A 21,681-nucleotide genomic window follows, 5' to 3' on the forward strand; every position below is an offset into this window, starting at 1 on the left:
GTAAGAATAACCGTGGATATTTTGTCACTTGGCCCTTTTTATCACCAAGCTCCATTTTTATCGCATTTTTCCTTTCTCATGGTTTGCCCATTCTGATGGGCACTTGACCGACTCATATTTTCCTTGAGACATTATTCTTATTGTCTAAGGTGAGCCTTACTTTTTTGTAAACAGGTACTTTGTTTTTGGTCACGTCCCCTCGTTCTTACAAGTTATCTGCATCACTCGAGGATGCACTCTATCAAATAACAGGCACTACATTCCGTAGTGGTTCACTTTCCTTTGGTAATTTTTATTTATTACTCGGTGTGCTAACTTTTACCCCAAGCTTGTTCTATTAACATAATGTCACGTGATTTGGGTTGGATCTACTGACACAACTACTTGTTGATGAGTAAAAATCCTCCATGTACAAATGTAAATAAAACACATTGCTTGTATTTGTTTGTCTACAGAAATGCCCCTGAGGAAGGGACCCCAGAGTCCCGAAATACATAGGGCTTAATTACAAGAGCTTGTCATCAATGGGAAGATACTCGTATGTCTCATAAAAGACTATGTTTTTACGTTTTGAACATTTTTGTGTGATATAAAAACTTTTGTATGCAATGTTTGTATAATAATTGTTTATTGACTAACAGAAAAAGTTTGCATTTTTCAATATTGCAAAAGAAAATAGTCATTAATGATCCAATTATTAATTGATGTCTTGTGTTTACTTTTGATGTAAATTGTTAAACATTCATTAGGATCAGTGCTTCCCACACACAGGGACTCTTCCTGTTTCTACTAACTTGCCAAAATGGCATTACCGCTTTTTGGAATTTGTTTTTCTTTGGTCTATTTGGCCTGACTTCTTTCAGTGTATTACCCTACTTATTTTTGAATTTCTATTCACGCTTTACAACTGCTGGAATTCTACAATTACAAATTATTGGAAGTTGAAAATCCACCCGTTCACTAATATCACATTCTCTTATTTGAAGAGGCAGTCATGAAAGAAAATGAACTATAATATTTTATTTACTAATAACATAAACAACTGTGTATGTGAAGTCCTGCAAATGAATTGAAACTTAATTATTGACTCCATTTTGTTAAAGGTTTATGACCACAACTTAGAATACTGGCTTTCCCCAAATGAAACTCCTTAAGTGCTGCATTTTACACCAACCATTCCTCAAATATTTGTATGACACATTCTACTTTACAATCATCTTATTCTAATATTGTTACCAGCATTCTTTTGTTTTTACAGTTTCCATCAGCTCTTCTTTGACGTCATTCTATCAATTTAATCGCTAGCATCACATCTTGTTCTTTATCTCTGTCCTGGTTCTGTTGCACACTACCCAACGATTCGCCCTTTGGCATTCCCTCTGCCTTTGAGGGTCCCATTGTCTTCGTCCGCTCTCCTATGAGAGCCACATTGATGTTCAATTATTGCACTCTTGCCATGTTTCCGGATGTTCTGCTGCTTTCATCGGTTGCTATTACATTCTTAATGACCCATCTGACACGTTGACAGCTTTGCTCTCTATCCTACATTTCCAACCATTCCAACACTTTTTCCGGTTCTTTACAGAAATAGGATTTACCCTCCTGAGTTTGAAAGGGTGTGCTAACTTGTATTTCATGTTCAGAGCTTGTAGTTTTTCTTTCACAGCTTTGGTCAGTTTTCAGAGTTATCAAACCTTTTGTGTGTAATCTTGTAAGATCAGGGTTGCTTGTTCTTCATACTTAAGATCCCCTACTTTGTAACAAATTATAATATTATGTATAATTAAATAGGCTTTCGATGATGACTCTTGGTGCTGCACAGTGGAGCCCATTCTATCGAATAACTTCCTGAACATCTAAAAGTATTCTGGAACATGTAAAGCCTGTTGAATTCATGCATCCAGTAACAGCTGCTCTGATGGGCCAGCTAAGTGCTTGAGAATCCCTGAAATCTGAGGCAATTCTTCCTTGATCTCTCTTTTGCATTGTCTTCCTGGTTTACTGTAAGCGGTGGAACTCTGAGACTGTCTTTATCTTATTTTGCAGTTCTAGCACATTCATTTTCGTGTGTTCCACTTTGTCCTTTTTTCTTTTTTGCCACATCTGCTGCCACTTTTCTCTAGTCTGCCCTGAGCAAGTTTAATTCTATGAATATAGTACTGATTTTGCTCTACAGTGCCGACTTGAGAGCTCTCAATTTCCTGAAGTATTTTTGTTCCAGAGATGGTTCATGTGCAGTACCCTACTCTTGTTGGATTGCCTGTGATTTTGAAGAGATAATTCAGTGCCATGCTCTGAGCTCAGAGAAGTAACCTCTCCTAGCGAGACCCCTGTTTGGCTCACCGTTCTGCTGCCGTGTCGCAACTTAACCCTTGCCGGTCTATACCCCTATGCTCCTTCAGTTGCTGACACCAGCACTTCTGTGTGCTTGTTATTAGAACTGCTACCTTTCCAATAGTCTAGAGTCTTCAGTGCACAGCAGGCTTTGCCATCAGGAGAGATGAGCAACATTTTTGTTCTCACTGCAGACAAGAAATCTGTTCAATTTCCACAAGGTTCCTTCATTGCCTCACCCGTAACAGCAAATGGTTCCCCATCACTGAATATTTTCTTTTGACTTTTGTCAAGGAGCCATGTAAGTCCACTCCAGAAGTAGTAAGTAAGGTCATAGAAGTGAAACCAAAAATTAGCTTCACAGAGCACCTCCTTCTTTAAGTTCAGTTGACCCCAGTACCAGACTCCCCTTTAATTTATGTGCATAGTTTTAATTTGCCATTAAATAGTCAACAGTTTTTATTAAAAAGAATAGAAGACCAGATGTACTTAACGTTTTTGTGGCCTCAAGCACTGTTTCGAATTTTGTGACTGCAAAAATGTTACTTCCCATGTACAAAACCCATTTTAGGAATCAATAAAATCTCACCGATTCCTAAAAGGGGAATGCAATTGCATAACAAATCATAATTTGGAAGGGGAATGTTATGGGTGTCCCTTCCAAAAGTGTAATTCAGTACAGGATCTATTAGTCGTTTGTGACCTGAATTCTGTTCAGACTGCAAGTGGTAGTGGGAAATTTTCAGAAAAGGGCAATGGAGTCCTTTGAACCCGATCACCTTTGTGAATTGAGGTACACGTTTGTTGTTGGGGAGTAGACAATGGCATGGGGACCACTGTCACCTCGCACCGGACAATGACAACATAAAAAAACAAGACAGTCCTGTTTCGTTAAAGGGAATTAGGCTGCTTGAAGAAAAAAAAAACATTTTTATAAGCAATCACAAAGATGGTGGTTAGCTGACCCTTGCTGGCCACCTTCCTTGTGATTATGGCCAATTGGAGCTAGTTGCAATTTACAGCCTGACTAATGAATATTTATTAGGTAGGTTGGGCCATGACCCACTCTGATATGGAATTTTGCAAGCTTTTATATTACCACAAAAGTCGTTTCACAAAATTAGATATTTGTCTGAAATTTCAAACATTTTTTGGCAACCATTATCTTGATACATGAGGTACATAGCAATTTTTACGTTTGCACAGCAGCTTTTAATGTGCATTTTGGGATGTGATTACCAACTGAACGTGGTAGACTTTTTGGAGCATCCAAGAAACCAAATGTAAGATTTATATTTTGCTCCGTCATCAAATGCTAATGTGCTGTATGTTGTAAGTATTTTTTCTACAGTTAGTTAATTTGTGCTGTTCATTTGTTTGCAGGGCGACTTTCAGGGGGACATTAATGAAAACAATTTTTACACATCAGATGGAGAAGAGAAAGAAACAGATAATGTTGATAAGCCTTATGTCATGGATCCTGACCACAGACTACTTCTGCGAAATACAAAACCCCTACTGCAGAGCAGAAATGCTGCGGTAACATTTCTATTTTGTTTTGAAACCTTTTTTGTTGGATTTATGCTATGATATTATGTGTAGTTTTTTATCACGAACATTCTAGAAGGAAAACTTCAGCAGTTTTATTTTAAGTAATTCTCTACCAAAGGGACCTCTTTCGGGATAGGACAATTTTAATTGAGGTGTTCATCCATTATTCTCTTTTAGCCCCTCAACGTTTCAGGTGATCGTGGTGATTAGCGAGATGAATACTAACATAAGTGGACTCTCATATATATATAAAGATACTGGATCAGTGAGATATGTAGGCTGAAAGAGTCCACAGATAAATGTAGGGTGAGAGCATGGCAAAAGTCTGCCCCAGAGTTTAGTCCGTAAAAGGGGTGAGAAGTGGCTCAGCCTGCATTCTAGGGGTGGACTACGAACTATAGAGTTTTTGGAAAGGTGAGATCTGAAGGAGTGTCATGATGATTATTTTAGGTTTATCGGATGGAAAATGTTTACTAGCACATACTCTACTACAGTCCAGGGGTGGTTGGAAGCTCAGCTGTGCTTTTGATTGGTTGCCAGTTATCTCAACGGTAGATGCGCACACAAAAGCAGCTGTCAGAGACAAATTAAAAATTTGGGTTTTTGTTGACAAGGTAAGTTAAGAAAGGAAAGGTTCAGAGGAGGGTAGAGGGCGATGGACTACTAGATAAGTACCACATGTAGACACTAATATAGTCTGCTTATAAACATCTGTCTAATATAAGCAGAGTGACTGGGCGCTAAATGCGATGTAGAACTGGGTCAGATCAGAAAAGAAGACAGATACATATTGCTTTCCACCAAGAAATGCACTTGCTTAGAGAAGAGTATTTGAACTCACTAGGAAGTGGCTAGATTTTCATCATAATACTCTTTATATACTAGTTATATGCAGATTGAACTCTGATAGGTGCATGATGTGAGTGTCATCACTGAATAGCAGGATGGTTTGATCAATGCCTATGAGACTAATGATGCTGCAGGATGTTTTATAGAGGATTGTGGTGAAAGCTTTGGAAACAAGTGTCTTTGGTTCTGTGGGAAGGTTACTTGTACGGCACTACATAGGTAAACACAATAAACAAGACCATTAGTGAAGGCAACTACGTTTTTCCTACTAGTAAAGGATTGTTAATTACTGGATACAGAAAAGCAACACAAAAATTATTCGTTAAATTCACAAGTGCAAGCAATCTATACTATAATTGTGTACCTGAGCCACATGGGAATTAACACCAGAAGTATCACTAAACACAGTATACTATTGAAGTCATAAAGAAGAATTATATAATGGACGAGTGAGTAAGCAGGGATAAGTTAGACAAGCTTTTAAAGTGCTGGTGGAGGAAGCTTGTATTGACACTGCTGAAAACATTGATCAACAGATTAGAGAGGGAGCAATTGACATAAAACACCATCATAATATTTTTTTTCACGGAGAGGTGATTAAAACGAGGAAAGACTACGTGAATCCCGTTATGAGATTGAGGATATTTAAACATGTTGAATACAGTACTATGAAACAGATCACTACAAGGAGATTCCTGGCTTTTAAACAATTAAATCGGGCTAATACTAATGGACCATTTTCATAACCACCCCGGATCCATCCAGAAAATAGTCTGGATGCAACTGAACCTACCTTTATTCATATTGTCAATTGTATGTAAAGAAAATAGGAAACAGACTTAAAAAGACTGATAAGGACATGAGAAGGAACCCACCATATTAGGGAAAGACAGGAGTCAATGTGAATCATACTGCCCCAAATCCCTTCTTAACGTGGATGTTAAACTTTTTACTAGCATCCTTGCAGTGTAGCTAGGCCCATATATGCCCAGGTTTGTGTACCCTGATCAGGCTGGGTTCGTCCCCCATCATTAATTCAGTGACAATATTAAGACGATCATTCACCTGTTTGACAAGGCTAAGCGTTTCCAATTATGCTCCTGGCCTTTGATTCTTCGACACTTTGGCTTCGGGAAGAGGTTTTGCACTTGTCATTAGCAACTATGGATGGCCACAAGCGATGGTACGGGTCAATGGTCTTACCTCAGCCCCCTTTCCTATTGGCCGAGGGATGAAGTGGGGTGTCCGTTGTCGCCCCTGCTTTTTGCTGTCTACATGGATCGCTTTTTGCTCTCTACATGGATCGCTTTTTGCTCTCTACATGGATCCCATGGCCCAGAGGTTGTGTGACAATCCGAATATTACTGGGGTACGCTTCAGTGGGGAGGAACACATTGTCAGTCCCTATGCCGACGACGTGATAGTTGCACTTGATGACCTGCTGAGGGCACTGGTGCCTTTCTGGCGTAGCGTGACGATTTTGGGGAGGCTGCAGGCTTTCTATTAATCTCCAAAAGTCACTAGACCTTAACCTCTCTGTGTCGTTGGCTACGCCGATTCTACTAGCTGTCCAATACCCCCTTTCTGTGGTCAGCCACCTCGACCCCGTTACCTGGGGGTTCAGATAACTCCGACGGTAAAAGCGACTACAGCTATCAATTACTAAACTTTGCTTCAGCAGGTACAGAGGGATTTGGCCCTATGAAGGCATTATTGTCTTTCTTGGCCCGGAAAGGGGGCAGCATTAAAGATGACCGTTCTGTTGAGGGTCCTGTTCCTCTATCCCTTTGGGCAAGCTTCAGTCCTTGCAAGGGGAACTCAAGCTCTTTGTTTGGGTGGGGGGAGAACTTCCATGAGTTGTGAACAAAGTTACTGCTCGACCCAAGAGGAGGTTCTGGGGTCTCTAATCTCCTACATTAATACCAAGTTGCACAGCTTTACTGTTTAGTGGAATGGAGCCGCAATGAATCTGAGAAACATTCACTATTCATGGACAGAACGGTGGCAGGCGATTGCCTTTGGAAAATTCCATTCTTGAGACACATGCAGAGGGCATGGGGGCTGTACTACTCATACGTCACTAGAACCACCCTTGAGGTTCCAAAATTACTCTGTCTGGTGGGATACAAGAGCATATATCGGAGATCTATGGCCTTCAGTTTACTCTTTGCCTCCAGGAAGGATTTACTGTGAAGCTGCACTTTGTAGATGCACTTTGTAGATGCAGTCTGGAAAGATAGAGATTTCATGATTATCCTAGTGGTCATTATCAGTTTCATTGGAGGCCCGAAGTGGACAGTCTCGGTCCCTGCAACTAAGTATTCATGCTATAATACCTCGCGGTGTGACCCAGGTCTCAGGTGACAGTCAGTGCCCGGTGGGCCCTCTCATCTGCGAAGAATGGAGACAGGCTGGTGGGCTTCAATGTATCACGGATCCAGGTCTCCACAAACCGATCCGTTACACCCCCTCTGCTCCCTTGGGGAACCCCAGCTGGCAAACATTGTTCCAACCCGACCTCCTCTCTGCGTCTTTGGCCCTCACCTCAAGGGTCCCTGTCTTTGATGCAAGAGTGGCCATTTGTGTTTTTAGCGCTGTCACCTCTGACTGGAGTTCAACAATAAACCTCCTCTGTGGTGCGAAGTTTGTCCGATTCTGTTTGCAGGTCTGCATGAAGGAGGTTTTCTTCGATGAACACGCCCTCTATCTTCCCCTCCAACGCAACGCGGGATCCCTGGATGGCCACTAGGATGTGTGCTCGGGAGGGCTCCTCCGGGGATGATGCCCGCACCGTGTCACCGTGGGAAATCCCATGTCTTGTTTGTCTTTAGGGGCCAGGAGTCGGGGTAGCATATTGCTCCATAGTGTTCCCCTGCGGGGGTCCAAAAGGTCTCCTCTGGGCTGCACCCTCTGCACTCCATCTAGGCAATCGGCCCCTTTCCTGGACCTCTCCATCAGGACCAGGGAGCACCACTGTCCAGCATCAGGCCCAGCTTTGACAAACAGATGGTGTCCCCACCGGAGCCCACCTGTGACTTCAATTAGGGCCCTCCAGTCCAGTGGAGGCCCCTGTCTCACAAACATCTCTGCAGCATAAGTACCCACTTTTATGGTGGCCAAATACAGATGGGGGCCCGGGCCCATCACCACGTTGAAGCCGCCTGCCTACGCCGCAAACTCACCAGTCCCGAAGCACCACACCAAAGTGCATGCCACTATGCCTTCAGCTGGCCGGGCCTAGTTGCAGGCCACGAGGAGCCCCCGTTAGCCACCCTCACTCTCCCTGAGGACTCTGCAACCAGCCAGGGGACCAAGCAGGAGTGTGGGGCAACAGGTTCACCCACAGTAAATGTTCATGTCCCCTCTTTACCGCCTCACAAAGCGTCCGCCTCACAAAGCGTCCAGCATTTGGGTGATCTGTCCTCTGCCGGCTACACCTCTGCATGGGCCCCTTAAGCAGCTCCCTGAGGCCATCCAGGTGCTTTCTTGGAAGCATACGGGCCGCTGGCTGAAAACATTCCCCACAGGCAGGCATGCATTGGAGGGACGCCCCTGACCCACAGAGCGCCCTCTCCACGTGGGACAGCACTCCTGTAGTGTCTCTCTCAGCACAGCTAGGAAGCAGGGAGAGCAAGATAAATACAAAGGTGGACCACTCATATTCTCCAACATCTCACTGTGTATTGTGATCGGGCATGCATATCTGAACAGCCGCATCATCCTAGGCGCGGCATGCCCGCCTACAGGCCGCACAGCCATGTCTCCGCCTCAGTGCTAAACTGCCCTTTTTTGTCCAGGGTCCCCACGGATCAAACGGAGCGGCCCCCTGGATCGTCAGCAGCTTTCCCACAGCAGAGGGTCAAAATCTGGGAAGATTGGATGGCAGGATTATGTTGGATGGGATGGGCCTGGTGGGAAGCCAGTCAAGGGCGCATCGCTGAGGAGTGTTAACCTGAAACTGGTCCCAGGATGCTTGTTTCTGGTGCAGGTAAGACCTGGCTTGACAGTGCGGGCTGGACTGTTCCAATGAAGAATAGGTTCAAGGTTCATTTGCATATAGCTGGATCTGAACTGGGGTAGCGAAGTGAACTAAAGAATAAAGTTGGATTCAACCCAGATCTGTGACTGGGGGTGAATGTCTGAAAAATGTCAGCGCTCCGTCCATCATCGTTTGTTTGCTTTGTTCACCATAAGTTGGCAGGGTATGCCCAGACGTGGGTCTCTTGCTCACTTTCCCACTGGATTCAAACTAGCCTGGCTGATGAGGGGTATTACCCCAAACCCCGTCCCAGGAGGCTTGTTTCTGGTCCAGGGAAGACCTGGCTTGGCAGTTCGGGTTGGACTGTTATCTTGAGGAACGGGGTCATACTGATTTGCATATAGCTGGGTCTGAGCTGGGGTAGCGAAGTGAGCTAAAAAACGATGATCGATTCAACCCAGATCTGTAACTGCAGGTGAATGTCTGAAAAGTTTCAGCGCTCCATCCATCATCAACTTGTGTTTGCTTCGATCTTGTGTAGCCACGTCCCTCAATCCCACATACACTTTAGAGTAAATTTACAAACGTTCCACCCGACAGAGCCAAATTCACTCCAAAACATACAAAGTCATATCTCATTTAGAAAAAATTAAACAACAAGCACATCTCGCTAGTCATCATCTCTTTGCAGGCGAGAGTACTTTCCCAAATGCCTCACCCCTTCCTCCTGCCCTTGCCCAGTTAGTCTTTCACATTCCACAGAATTCCCATTGGCAAAAATTACCTATATGTTTTTCTGTCTCAGGAAATGTAATTACCTGGAAATGATTACAAGCTAGAAATTATGTGGGATATGAACATTTTCATAGGTCAACAATTAAACATGTATCTGAAACCATTAGAAACATACTGTATTTCAGGCAAACTACTCATAAATAATGAAAATTCAAATAGAAATTTTTTGTTGACGGCGCAAATAGATGTCCTTGAGGAGCAGGGACTAATATTGTAGTCTATAATATCAAGCACTGTTTCCCTAAGTAACAGGCACTCTCTTGGTTTAAGTAGAAAATTCCTTTTTGTTGAGGTCATAAAATCACACAGGAGGCTAGTACCTATGGGGTGAGTGCGTCCCAAAACCACAGTGGGAAGTCTCTGTAGACGGCTTTGGGGTCTAAATTCAGATAGGGTTATCACAAGGAGCAAGAATGGACAGGGCAAAGATAGAAGCTCAACAGCACCTATTGATTAAATTGATTACGATTACCCATGGCATGAACCATCCACTGTGGGTCATCTATAATGCATTAAGGGGTCCCAGGTCATATAGACAATAGTTAGTAAATGACTCTGGAGGAAGATCAAAAGCAAAACATGTACATGTTAATTTAGTTTATCAATGAGGAACCTCCATTGGCATGTTACCTTTTAAGCAGATTATGTGCTGAGGGACAATCACTGGCGCTCACACACACCCTCTCACACAAACACCATAAAGAAATTATGCCAAGCAGAACTCAGGCCGCCTTGTTATTAGTTTATGCTGCATTGAATATATGATATTATTTTGCATACTGTTTCTCCGCAGGTATTTACTTCAAAGTTTTTACTTCACAAATACCTTTACTACGCATGATTTTAGTGCGAATGCTTTTACTTTGCAAATATATACAAATACATTAAAAATGCTTTTACTTTTCAGTAAATTATGCATACCGTTACAACACGTTATTGGTACTTTAAAACAAAAAAATAATTGTAATAGTAACCTATCCCCTGGCACGCACCCTGAACCCTAAAATTACCCCTACACCCCAAAATCCTAACCCACCCTGACACCTAAAATTACCCCAGCATCCCAAAAACCTAAATGTACCCTGAACCCTCTAAATACCTCATGCACCCCAAAACACTAGCCAACCCTGACCCCTAAAAATACACCTGTACCCCAAAACCTATAGGCACCCTGAACCCTAAAATTACCCCCCACAGCTCAAAACCCTAACAAACCCCAACCCCTAAAATTGACCCAAGCACACTAAAACCTAAACGCATCCTGAACCCCAAAAATACCCCAGCACCACAAAAACCTTACGCACTCTGAACCCTCGAAATACCCCATGATACCCAATGCACCGCAAAACCCTAACCTACCCTGACACCTAAAATTACCCCAGCACCCCAAAACCTACACACTCTGAACCCTAAAAATACCACAGCTCCCCAAAACCTTAAGCGCACCCTGAACCCTTAAATTACCCCTACACCTCAAAACCTAAACCCACCCTGAATCCCCAAAATACCCCAAAACCTTAAATGCGCCCTGAACCCCAAAAATTTCCCCTACACCACCCTGACACCTAAAATTACCCCAGCATCCCAAAACCTAAATGCAGCTTGAACCCCAAAAATACCCCAGCACCTCAAAACCTTAAACACGCCCTGAACCCTAAACTTACCCCCACACCCCAAAACCCTAACCCACCCTGACACACAAAATTCCCCCTACATCCCAAGGCCTAAACCTACCCTGAACCCCAAAAATACCCCAGCTCCTCAAAACCTTAAATGCACCCCGAACCTCAAAAATACCCCAAAACCCTGACCCTTAGAAATACACCTGTTCCCCAAAACCTATAGTCACCCTGAACCCTAAAATTACCCGCAAAACAAAAAGGAGGTACCCCTGATATTTTTCACAGGGAGAGGGGTTAGAACAGTCAAAACATTTCAAAATCCCTATCTATCAAGACAGCAGTTTGCTGGTTTTGGTACTTGTGGAAGTGGTCTGGTTTAGGAGGGATGATGTTCTTATACCATTATATATAGGTGGCAGATATACCTACTAGGTGGAGCACTATACTACAACTCAATAAACTTAAAAACGCACTCGCATATACCAAACAGAAAAAGTTTTTCGATAAAAAATGATCATAAGGGTTTATTTACCTCCCAATTGGGTTACAATCTAACACATTTATCACAAATTAAAAAATAAAAAACCACTAAACATGGTTGTACAATCTAATAAAAAAGTCAAAGTTAATCAGAAAACAGTCGACGCAGCGTTTCGGTGCTTTTTCTTTTTTCACACCTTCTTCAGGACCTTAAAACATTTGACTCCATTATTTCTAAAAATAAATAAAAGCGTTTTAGTATTTCTCTTTTTACAAGTTCATCATTTTTTCTAATTTTACCACTGCCTATCATTATACAAAACTGCATATACCAGACCACTTAGTTCGAACACCAGACAGATTTCTTGCATGGTAAAACTCGGATTCAAGATCCTATGACTGACTTAACATTATGTCTGAGACAATATCCCTTTAGGGGCTATATCTAGTTTTTTCCATCACTTTTTAGACATTAGGATGCACTTTCTGTTGGACTTTTGAAGCCCCACGTTCATCATACCTGTGTTTAAAATTGATGCATTTCAAAATGATTCCACACGTATTTGCAAGATGCTCAGGTATTTCAATTTCATTGAGCTATGCTGATAATAAACAACAAAAAACTCGATTGAGTAACAAGTATAAAAAGATCATGTTTTAAGCTGTTAAGTTCATAAACAATTTATCAATATTACCTCTTAGTCTAAGCAACTCTATGTTATATGTACACGGAGGAGCCCTAAAATTACCCACCACAGCTCAAAACCCTAACCAACCCCGACCCTTAAAATTGACCCAAGCACACCAAAACCTAAACGCATCCTGAACCCCAACAATACCCCAGCACCCCAAAACCTTAAAGGCACCCTGAACCCTAAAAATACCCCCTACACCCTAACCCACCCTGACATCTCAAAATACCCCTGTACCCCAAAACTTTAATTTGCACCGTAACTCCATTATGCGTAGTAAGTGCATGCTAAGTAATGGAACATGCGTAGTAAATGCATGCTAAGTAATGGCATCTGCTAACTAAAATATGTGTAATAATGGTAATACGAATTAATGACCGCGTAGTAATGGTAGAATACCGTTACTCAAAATTCTGAATCACAGGCTAAGACAACATTGGCCACTTGGTACAGATTAGATTATAAAATAATCCCCATCTTAAAGACTGGGAAACTGAAGCGGGGGTTGCCCGGATCGGAGTGCTACCAACCTGAGAAGTATAACCTCCCACCATGAGGATTTATGTTTCCTCATAATTCGATTTCAAGTAGCTATTGAACTGTTAAAAGCCAATTATCAGCATAAATTGGATATTGTAGGGTTAATGAAAGATGCCACAGGCATAATATAAATATTGAATAATATTGGGCTTAGATATGAGGAACATGAATAGTCAAATTATGTGAAACTACGATCAGCAATGAGGAATAGCAACTGCTTGAAAATGATGGGCCAGCAAGCCCTCCCACCCCAATGTCTGAGAGATGTTTGAACAATGTAGGAGAAGAGACCGTGTTTATGGGTGCCAACAGATCCAAGAGAACAGGCACAGCTTTTTAAAGCCTAATGTAATCAAGGGTAACTCTTAAGATGGACTCTGTACTTTGAGCTGCACACAAATAAGCATGTGCTGGATCCAGCATGGAATTCTGTCCCAGTATAGAAGAAAGCTGGTTCCACATTTGCCTCAACCATATTGATAATGAGGAAGATGTTTGAGAAGTCTAAATGAGATAAAACATATGGTTACTGGTTGGCTTTCTAATGAGAGAGGTATGTGATAGCCTTATCTCAGTCTGAAGGATCAGAAGCAAAATCCACAGATCATAGGGGTTGCCATTTTATCTGCAAGTTCAAGGATGTTCACCAGGCAAGGATTCAAAAGAGAGCGATATTTAGTTGAATCATGCAATAGAGTATTTTCCAGGTCAGAGAGGACGGGGGCAACAGATCAAAAGGGATGGAACGATTCAGTTTTTTAGAGAAAAAATTTACCTTGCGAATGAGGGTCCTTATGAATGAAATGGGGCTTGAATGCCAAACTTTTTGAGAACAAAATAGCATGCCTTATTAACAACAGATATAGAAGTGACGCCTGCATGGCATAATCGCACAGAAAAGCTGGTGACCTCAAGCATTATTTTCAACTCACTTGTAGCGGATGATGTTGTATACAGTGTTAACTGAAAATTGCATGTCACACATGGAGAGAGTACCAAAGAAACGTATAGTTTACACTTGAGGGTTGTGTAACATTGTTAACTTGTCTGAGCTGATGCGTTTACAATGAGTGCCTAAGATTACATAAAGCAATTTCTTATTGAGGAACAGGGTGACCACAATCACATTTGTTTTTTAATTTTTTTTATTTCAAGACGTTTTTATTAGCATTTATAGAAAAACATAAGGCAGTACGGCAATATGCAGATGTTTCAAGGCTATACTGAGAGAATTAGATCGAGACTCTATAGTCCACATGTCTTCACAAGCAATGCTAGCATAGAAGGCCTAATAAAGCAGGCAAAACATAATTATATATTACAGTCAACCCCATCCTTAGCAAAGGGCACTGTCGGGTGCAAAAGTCCCTATGACTGGTATCTTGGGGTTCCAATTGTCCAGTGGCAAGAGCAGAGCCTCTCTGGCACGAGGCCACAGGCCACATGCCAGCGTTTTAGAACTCTTTCTCTATTAAGCATGCTTTACTGCATCACTATAGCATTCTTGCACCTATTAGCTACGTACCATGAACAAATAAACAGAAGAAACAACTAATTGGGAGGAGTGGAAAGTAGGGAGAGGATAATGGGGGAGGTTCTTTTGCGGCGGGCGGGGGGAATTTATGATGTTTTACTACTATTTCCGAGGCATGTCACACCGCCGGGGGGGCGCTGTACCGACTACACCAGATACTGTCTCTAACAGCATGTGGGGCAAGAGCGGGGTTGTCCTCAGCAAGCAAAGCGGCGGGAGGTAGAATGCCTCGGCCAAGGAGAGTGTATAGGGGTGGTGTGCTGTGTGGTCAGTCAGTGATGTTCCAAAAGCCCTCTGGGTCAGTGGGATGAACTCCATCCTCAAAAAGCTGTAGGGCTCGGAGTCTTGGTGGCTGTAATGTCGATTCTCCAATTAGCATGCAGAGAGAATCTTGATTTCATTAAAGACAACGGAGGCTGACATTATGCAATAACTTTTATTACTGCTCAAGATATGCAGCCCTTTAAAGTGTAACCATTACATCATAAATAAAACATTCTACAGAACATAGACAAGTGTCCTAGCAACCAGCAAACATCCTCTTAGAGCTGCGAAGGAAAGGACTTGAGACTCAAAATCTTCCAACGTCCAATTAAAAGGTTTATAAAGAAGCCGAATCTGAAAAGGAAAAGACACAAGGAGTAACACTTGTTCCGGAAGGAAGAAAGATCAAATGCAAAGACATATTAAACAAATTTTAAGAATACAGTAAGTAAAACATCCACCAGGGAGTGGTGGGAGGGATAATGTCAGCCTCCGTTGTCTTTAATGAAATCAAGATTCTCTCTGCATGCTAATTGGAGAATCGACATTTCATTACAAGACCGGAGGCTACATTATGCAAGTTCAAAGCTTCTTAAAGCAACATTACTCACATGTTCGACAGGTTTAAGGTAAAATTTAACAAAAGTTGATGCATTAGACCAATCTGCTGCTTTCAGGATATCAGAAAGGGATCCCCCACCCCAGAATACCTTGCTTGCCATAGCGCCACGAGAGGAGTGTGCGCCGAATTTCGATAAATCTACTCCAGCTTCAAACATGACAGTTCTTACCCACCTGGCAATTGTCGCGGAAGAGACCGCCTTATAAGGTTTGATAAAAGAAATCAACAATTGATTTTCATTACAAGGTCTAAAAATACTCATTTTCTGATCATACGCTTTCATGCAATTTACAACACACAGTTTTGGAGAATCTAAAAAATAAGGGTAAAATATGTTTTCAGACATGGTCTTGGTTCTTTTCCGAATCTCGAATAATACTCCATCAGGAGAGTAAAACCTGTTACAAATTTCTAAAGCCTTAACATCAGATACTCTCCTGAAGGAGATTAAACAAAGTAAAGTAGCTAGTTTAATTGACAATTGTTTTCTTGTAAGGAAACAATTGTCCGGCCAAGATGAAAAAAGGTCAAAAATAACATTAACGTTCCACAAGGAACTATATTTGGGCCTAGGAGGACGTTTAAGTCTTATACCTTTCATTACTCTACGAATCAAAGGATCGGTACCAATAGAAAAGTCGTTCAGTAAGGAGTGACCTGCAGAAATTGCCGACCTATAGCAGTTAACTGTTCTATAACAAAGGTTTGAGTTAAAAAGGTCCGCTAAAAAATTAGCAACATCCACTACAGGTGCTTCCACGGGATCCAAATTCCGTTCCATGCACCAACCACACCATCTTTCCCAAGCACTGGTATATCTTCTCCTCGTTCCGGGAGACCATGATTCATCCAAAAGGTTCTTAGCTTGCCCTGAAAGGCCTGAGTATCTTGTAGAACCCCTGAAATCTTCCAAACAAGAAGGTTCATGTTTCCTTCTAAGAGAAGAGGATGAAAGCCTCCTTCTAGACCCAGAAGGAGATCCAAGTTCCCTGGGATAAAACGGGGAATTTCCATGGTCAATTCCATCACACTCGGAAACCAGACCTGGGAGTTCCAAAAGGGAGTAACTAGGACAATTCGGGACTGTTCTGAACGAACCTTCAGTAGGACTCTCTGGATTAGAGCGAAAGGAGGGAAGGCATAACAACTGAGATTGCTCCACGGTTGGAGAAGAGCGTCCACTGCCGAGGCAAATGGGTCTGGTCTCCAGCTGAAGTAGCGATCTATTTGGAAGGAGAGTCTGCTGGCAAATAGGTCTACTTCGAAAGGACCCCATAGGTCTTGAATTTTCTTGAAAATCAGAGGATTCAACTTCCAATCGCTTGCGTCTCTGAGGAACCTTGAGTTCCAATCCGCCCTGGTATTTAGGTGGCCCGGAAGGAATTCTGCTCTCAGTGTAATTTTCTGGTCCCAGCAGAAATACCAAATTTTCTTGCCCAGATCTGCTAGAAGAACAGACTTCGCTCCTCCTAAACGATTGATGTAGGAGACGGCTGTGAAGTTGTCTAATTTGATCAAGACTACGCTGTTCATCAAAATTGATTTGAAACTCATAAGAGCATTCAGACTCGCCATCATCTCTAAACAGTTTATGTGTAGAAATAGTTCCTCTTGGGACCACTTCCCACCAGTTTCCAAATCTCCCAATCTGGCACCCCAGCCGAAATTGCTCGCATCGGATTCCAAAATATGGTCCGGCATGTTCCCAAATATGGCTTTCCCGTTCCAACTGTCTAGGTTGTTCCGCCACCAAAGGAGGTCGTCCCGAGCCTCTGGAGATAAGGGGATGTGGTCTGAATACCATAGGCCTTTCTTCAGGCCCGCGGATTTCAACCTCTGAAGGGCTCTGTAGTGAAGCGGTCCTGGAGAGATCGCTTGGATAGATGATGATAAGAGACCCACTATTCTTGCTAGTTCCCTCAAGCTGACCAAATCTTTCGATAAAACATAAGAGACTTCCTTCTTTATTTTTGTCAGTTTCTTCGAGGGAAGTTGGAGTTGGGCTAAGGACGTGTTCACTTGAAAACCTAGAAATTCTAGATCTTGAGAAGGAGTCATGACGGATTTTTCTACATTGATAATGAAGCCTAAGGACTCCAGGAGGTCTACAGTCCACCTCATGTGGAGAAGAAGTTCTTCTTGACTCTGGGACATCAATAGAATATCGTCCAGATATATAATCAAACAAACTCCTCTTCTCCTTAGAGATGCAACGACCGGTCTTAGAATCTTGGTGAAACACCAAGGAGCCGAAGAAAGGCCGAAAGGAAGGCATCGAAACTGGTAGGTTACGCCTTTCCATAAAAACCTCAGATATTTTTGGGAGTCGGTATCCATAGGGACAGTAAAGTAAGCGTCTTTCAGGTCTAGCTTGATGAGCCAATCTTTCTTTTGAAGAATATCTCTCAAAAGATGGATACCTTCCATCTTGAAATGCCTGTATACGAGGAAGGAATTCAAGTGTCTGAGATTTATTACTGGGCGCCAACCTTTGTCTTTTTTCTTCACAAGGAAAATTGTGCTTACAAAACCGGGGCCGGGGTTGGATACAATGAAAATTGCCCCTTTTTCCAACATCTGGCGAATCTCCTCGTCCACTAGGGGTGACTGATCTCGGCTTAGAATTAGTTCCCTGGGGGGTGAGGTCTGGAGAGGGAAGGAGACGAAATCTATTTTGAAACCTTTCACTGTTTCTAGAACCCATGCATCGTTTGTTATTGATAGCCAGTTCTGGCTGAAAGTAGCAAGTCTCCCCCCTACCTTTGGAAGGGAAGAACCAGAAGGAGGGGTTCTTACCTTGATTTCCTTGTCCTTGGAACTTTGCCCGGTTGTTTCCACCTCCACGATTGCGGTAGTTGCGTCCTCTCTGAGGGAAGAAGGAATTGTTCCCTCTAAAGTATCTTCCACGCTGGTTCTGGTTGTAGAAGGACCTGTTGAAGCCTCGGCTGACAGCTGGCCCTCCTCTGTCAGCCCTTCCAAAAACTCGGGCTCGGAGTCTTGGTGGCTGTAATCTAACATTTTCCAGTCTCCCCAAGTGATCCACCAACGGTTTCCACAGATTCGTGAATTTAGTATCTCGAAGTTGGAGGCGTGCTGTGAGTAACTCCATTGCCACTGTGTGCCATAGGCAGGTGAACCACACATTTATGGAGGGTGTTTCTGCTTTCTTCCAATTGAGGGCAATAGTCTGTTTTGCTGCACCCAGCATATAAAGGCTGAGATGCCGATCTTGGCAGGTCATAGCTCCCAGATTCACCGGCTTAAGGCCCAGAATGAGTGTGAGCGGATTTTCAGGCAATGGGTATCCAATCACCTGTTTGATATGGGTGAGGACTTCTTTCCAATAAGCAGTCAGAAGAGGGCACGCCCACCAAATGTGTATAAAATCCCTCAATGTTTGAGTGCATCGCCAACATAGGGGAGATGTGTTGGGGAAATTTTTTTGAAGCCGAATGGGAGTATAGTACCATTGAGTCCTCACCTTGTAGGCTGATTCTTGCTGGGGGATGCTATGGAAAGTTTTTGGGATCTCACGCTAAAGGCGCACCCATTGAAAAGGGTAGGGTCTGGGCGCTGTGAGTGCCGAAGAACGTGGTATATGCAAGATATTAGTCCCTTGGAGGTGTCAAATGTACGTGCCAGCTGTTCAAATGGTGTGAAAGGTCGCGTGGCCACCTGTGATAGAGAGGATCCCTGCAACCAGTGTCGGAGCTGCGTATACTACAGAAAATAAGTCCTGTATCATTCTGCAATCTTTATTTGTCCAGTTTGCAAAATAGGGTGGGCGACATGCAGGGGGAAACTGTGGGTTGCGAGCAATGGGAGTATGTGGGGGCGGGAAGGAACTGCGGACTGACACTTTGTCCCAAATCTCAAGTACTGTTTTAGTAGGAACCGGCACGTAGGCGCTGCGGTGACGCCCTTCCTGAGGTAGCCATGCATGATCCCATAGAGGGTGGTAGGTGACCACCCGGTCCATGTGGAACCACACTTTCTCGCTCTCCCCACTCCGGTATAAAGCGAAGCTGGGATACCCAATAATATTCTATTAAGTTAGGGCAGGCGAGCCCGCCCTTGTCTCGGGGGAGCATTAAAATTTTACTACAGAGTTGCGGCTTCTTTCCTCCCCATATGAATGCGGTCAATTCACGTTGTAACCCCTGGATCTGGTGTTCTGGAATGGGCGTCGGCAAAGTTTGGAATAGGTAAAGAATCTTCGGAAGAATGGACATTTTAACTGTGTTGAGGCGTCCTAACCAGGAAAGCGGTAAAGCTTTCCATGCTCGCAGATCAGTGATGACTGAGGTTTTGTATTCTTGCCAGTTACCTTGCGACCAAGTCGCTAAGCCCGGTGTTAAGTTAAGTCCAAGAAATCTTACAGAGCTGGTCGCCTATTGGTAAGGAACGAGAGCCTGCAAGGTTGCAAGCTCATCGACCTCAATCGTGAGGTTAAGAGCCCATGTTTTCGTATGATTGATTTTAAGCCCTGAGGCTTGCTCGGAAGTCTGTAGTAGTGTATGTACCACCGGAAGCGAGTGTTACGGATTGGAGAAGGTGAGAGGTAAATCGTCTGCAAAGAGGGCAATCTTATGATCAATGCCCCCAAGAGTGATACCGCGAATATCAGGGGACCGTCGTATCATAATGGCGAGTGGTTCCACTACAAGGGCGAACAATAGTGGTAACAGGGAGCAGCACTGTCTGGGAATCCTAAGTATGGAGATGGGTTGATAAAGATATCCATTTACACGCACTCTGGCGAGTGGTGAAATGTAGGGAGCCATGATGCGCGCGATCATCTGTGGACCTTGGCCTACCGTCTGTAGGAAGGCACAGAGAAATACCCAGTCCACCCGATCAAACGCTTTTTCACTGTCTAGCAAGAGCAGGCAGGCCGGGATCCTCCAATACCTTCCTTCCCAACAAGGTGAGCTACTCGACGCACGTTGTGTGCTCCTTGACGTTGTTGAATAAAGCCCACCTGATCCGGTTCGATGAGGTTGGGCGTGTGTGTGCTAAGTTGTTTGGAAAGGATTTTGGTGTATAGTTTGAGATCTGTATTTAGCAGGGCAATGGGCGAAAGGAAGAGCAGAGCGAGGGGTCTTTACCAGGTTTCGGGATGAGGGCTATTTCTGCCATCGCCATGTCTGGAGAAGGCCGACTGTATCCATGAAGGAGTTAAAAAGGTGTAACATATATGGTTGAAGTTGCGGCAGGAAGGTGCGATAAAATGAGACCGGGAGCCCGTCAGGGCTGGCGTTTTGCCTAGTGGAAGTTCTTTTAGGGCACTAGCTAACTTCTCCAGAGTAATAGGGTCTTCCAAGAGCTTGGTATGGTACTCGCTCAAGGGGTCCCAGGCGCAAGCGTCCAGGACAGCCGATATTAAGTCGGGCGGGCGGATCACTAGCATAGAGAGACGCATAGTAGTCTTGGAACGTTTGATGTTTAGCAGACTCTGTGTTGGCCCAAGAACCATCTCCAAGTTTTAGTTTCGCAATGTGGGCTTTGGCTGACCGTGTTCTCAGACAGCGTGCTAAGACAGTACCTACCCTGTCCTAACCTTCGTAATAGCTCTGTCGCAATGCAAGTAGAGCGTGTTCGGCCTTGTTCGTTCTATGCGCTCGAAGCTGGCCTCGGAGGATAGCCAAGCGCCTCTTGTGTATCGCCATAGAGCGCTCCTGGTCTAACTTCTGAAGCGTCTTGATTCCGCGCGTGAGTTTGGTCTTATATAGACAGGTTTCTCGCGACCTAGCAATGGCGATGGACGTTAGAGCGTCGCAAATCGTAGCTTTGAATGCGTCTCACAAAACAGGGAGAGGTGTTTCCGGGAGGTCGTTAGTTTCGAAATAGGATGAGATAGTGGCTTGAAGTTCCTCTCTGTTCACCGGAGCTCTATGAATGTGGGGCGGGATTCGCCATCTCGTAGGCCGCTTGGGGTGAGAGAAGCGCTCATGAAGAAGTAATTCCACATGTGTGTGGTCAGAGACTGATATATCAGAAATAGCTGCTTAGAGGGTGTTCTTAACCAGAGAATGCGATACAAAGTGAAAGTCAATGCGTGAGTAGGAGCAGTGCACGTGGGAGTGGTAAGTGTAGTCCTGATTGGTTGTGTTTTTAACCCGTTCCGTGCTCCCTTCGGCCAAAGGCCGACAGGAGCACTCCCTCCCTGGTGCTGCGAACGGCCAACGGCTGTCGCAGCCCCGCCCACCTTTTAGAACGCCCGCACTGTGGCTGAATTGCTGCTGCGGTTAAGGCGTTAACATCATTGCTAGTTTTTCGACTGAGTGGTTGCGTGCCAGTGGTGTGTTTCATTTTGCTGTAATTTTCTTATTTAGTCCTATTTTTCTTTTCCACCTCTTTCCATACTGGACCTGCTGCATTTGTTTTTTTTAGTACTCTTCTCTTCTCTTTCTGTAACC

General features: G+C 43.7%; 1 protein-coding gene across 2 annotated transcripts in view; it reads left to right on the plus strand.

The window, feature by feature from the left end:
- AP3B1 (adaptor related protein complex 3 subunit beta 1) overlaps window positions 1–21,681 on the plus strand; it is a 1,831,130-nt gene that overhangs the window by 618,856 nt on the left and 1,190,593 nt on the right. For both annotated transcript variants that reach the window (XM_078675217.1, XM_078675216.1), the window contains exon 8: window positions 3,718–3,873. In XM_078675217.1, coding sequence (XP_078531343.1) covers window positions 3,718–3,873 — 156 coding nt within the window. The remainder of the gene's footprint in view (window positions 1–3,717; window positions 3,874–21,681) is intronic.

The sequence above is a fragment of the Lissotriton helveticus genome, chromosome 2_1, assembly GCF_964261635.1.
Source record: "Lissotriton helveticus chromosome 2_1, aLisHel1.1, whole genome shotgun sequence".
Lineage (NCBI taxonomy): Eukaryota > Metazoa > Chordata > Amphibia > Caudata > Salamandridae > Lissotriton > Lissotriton helveticus.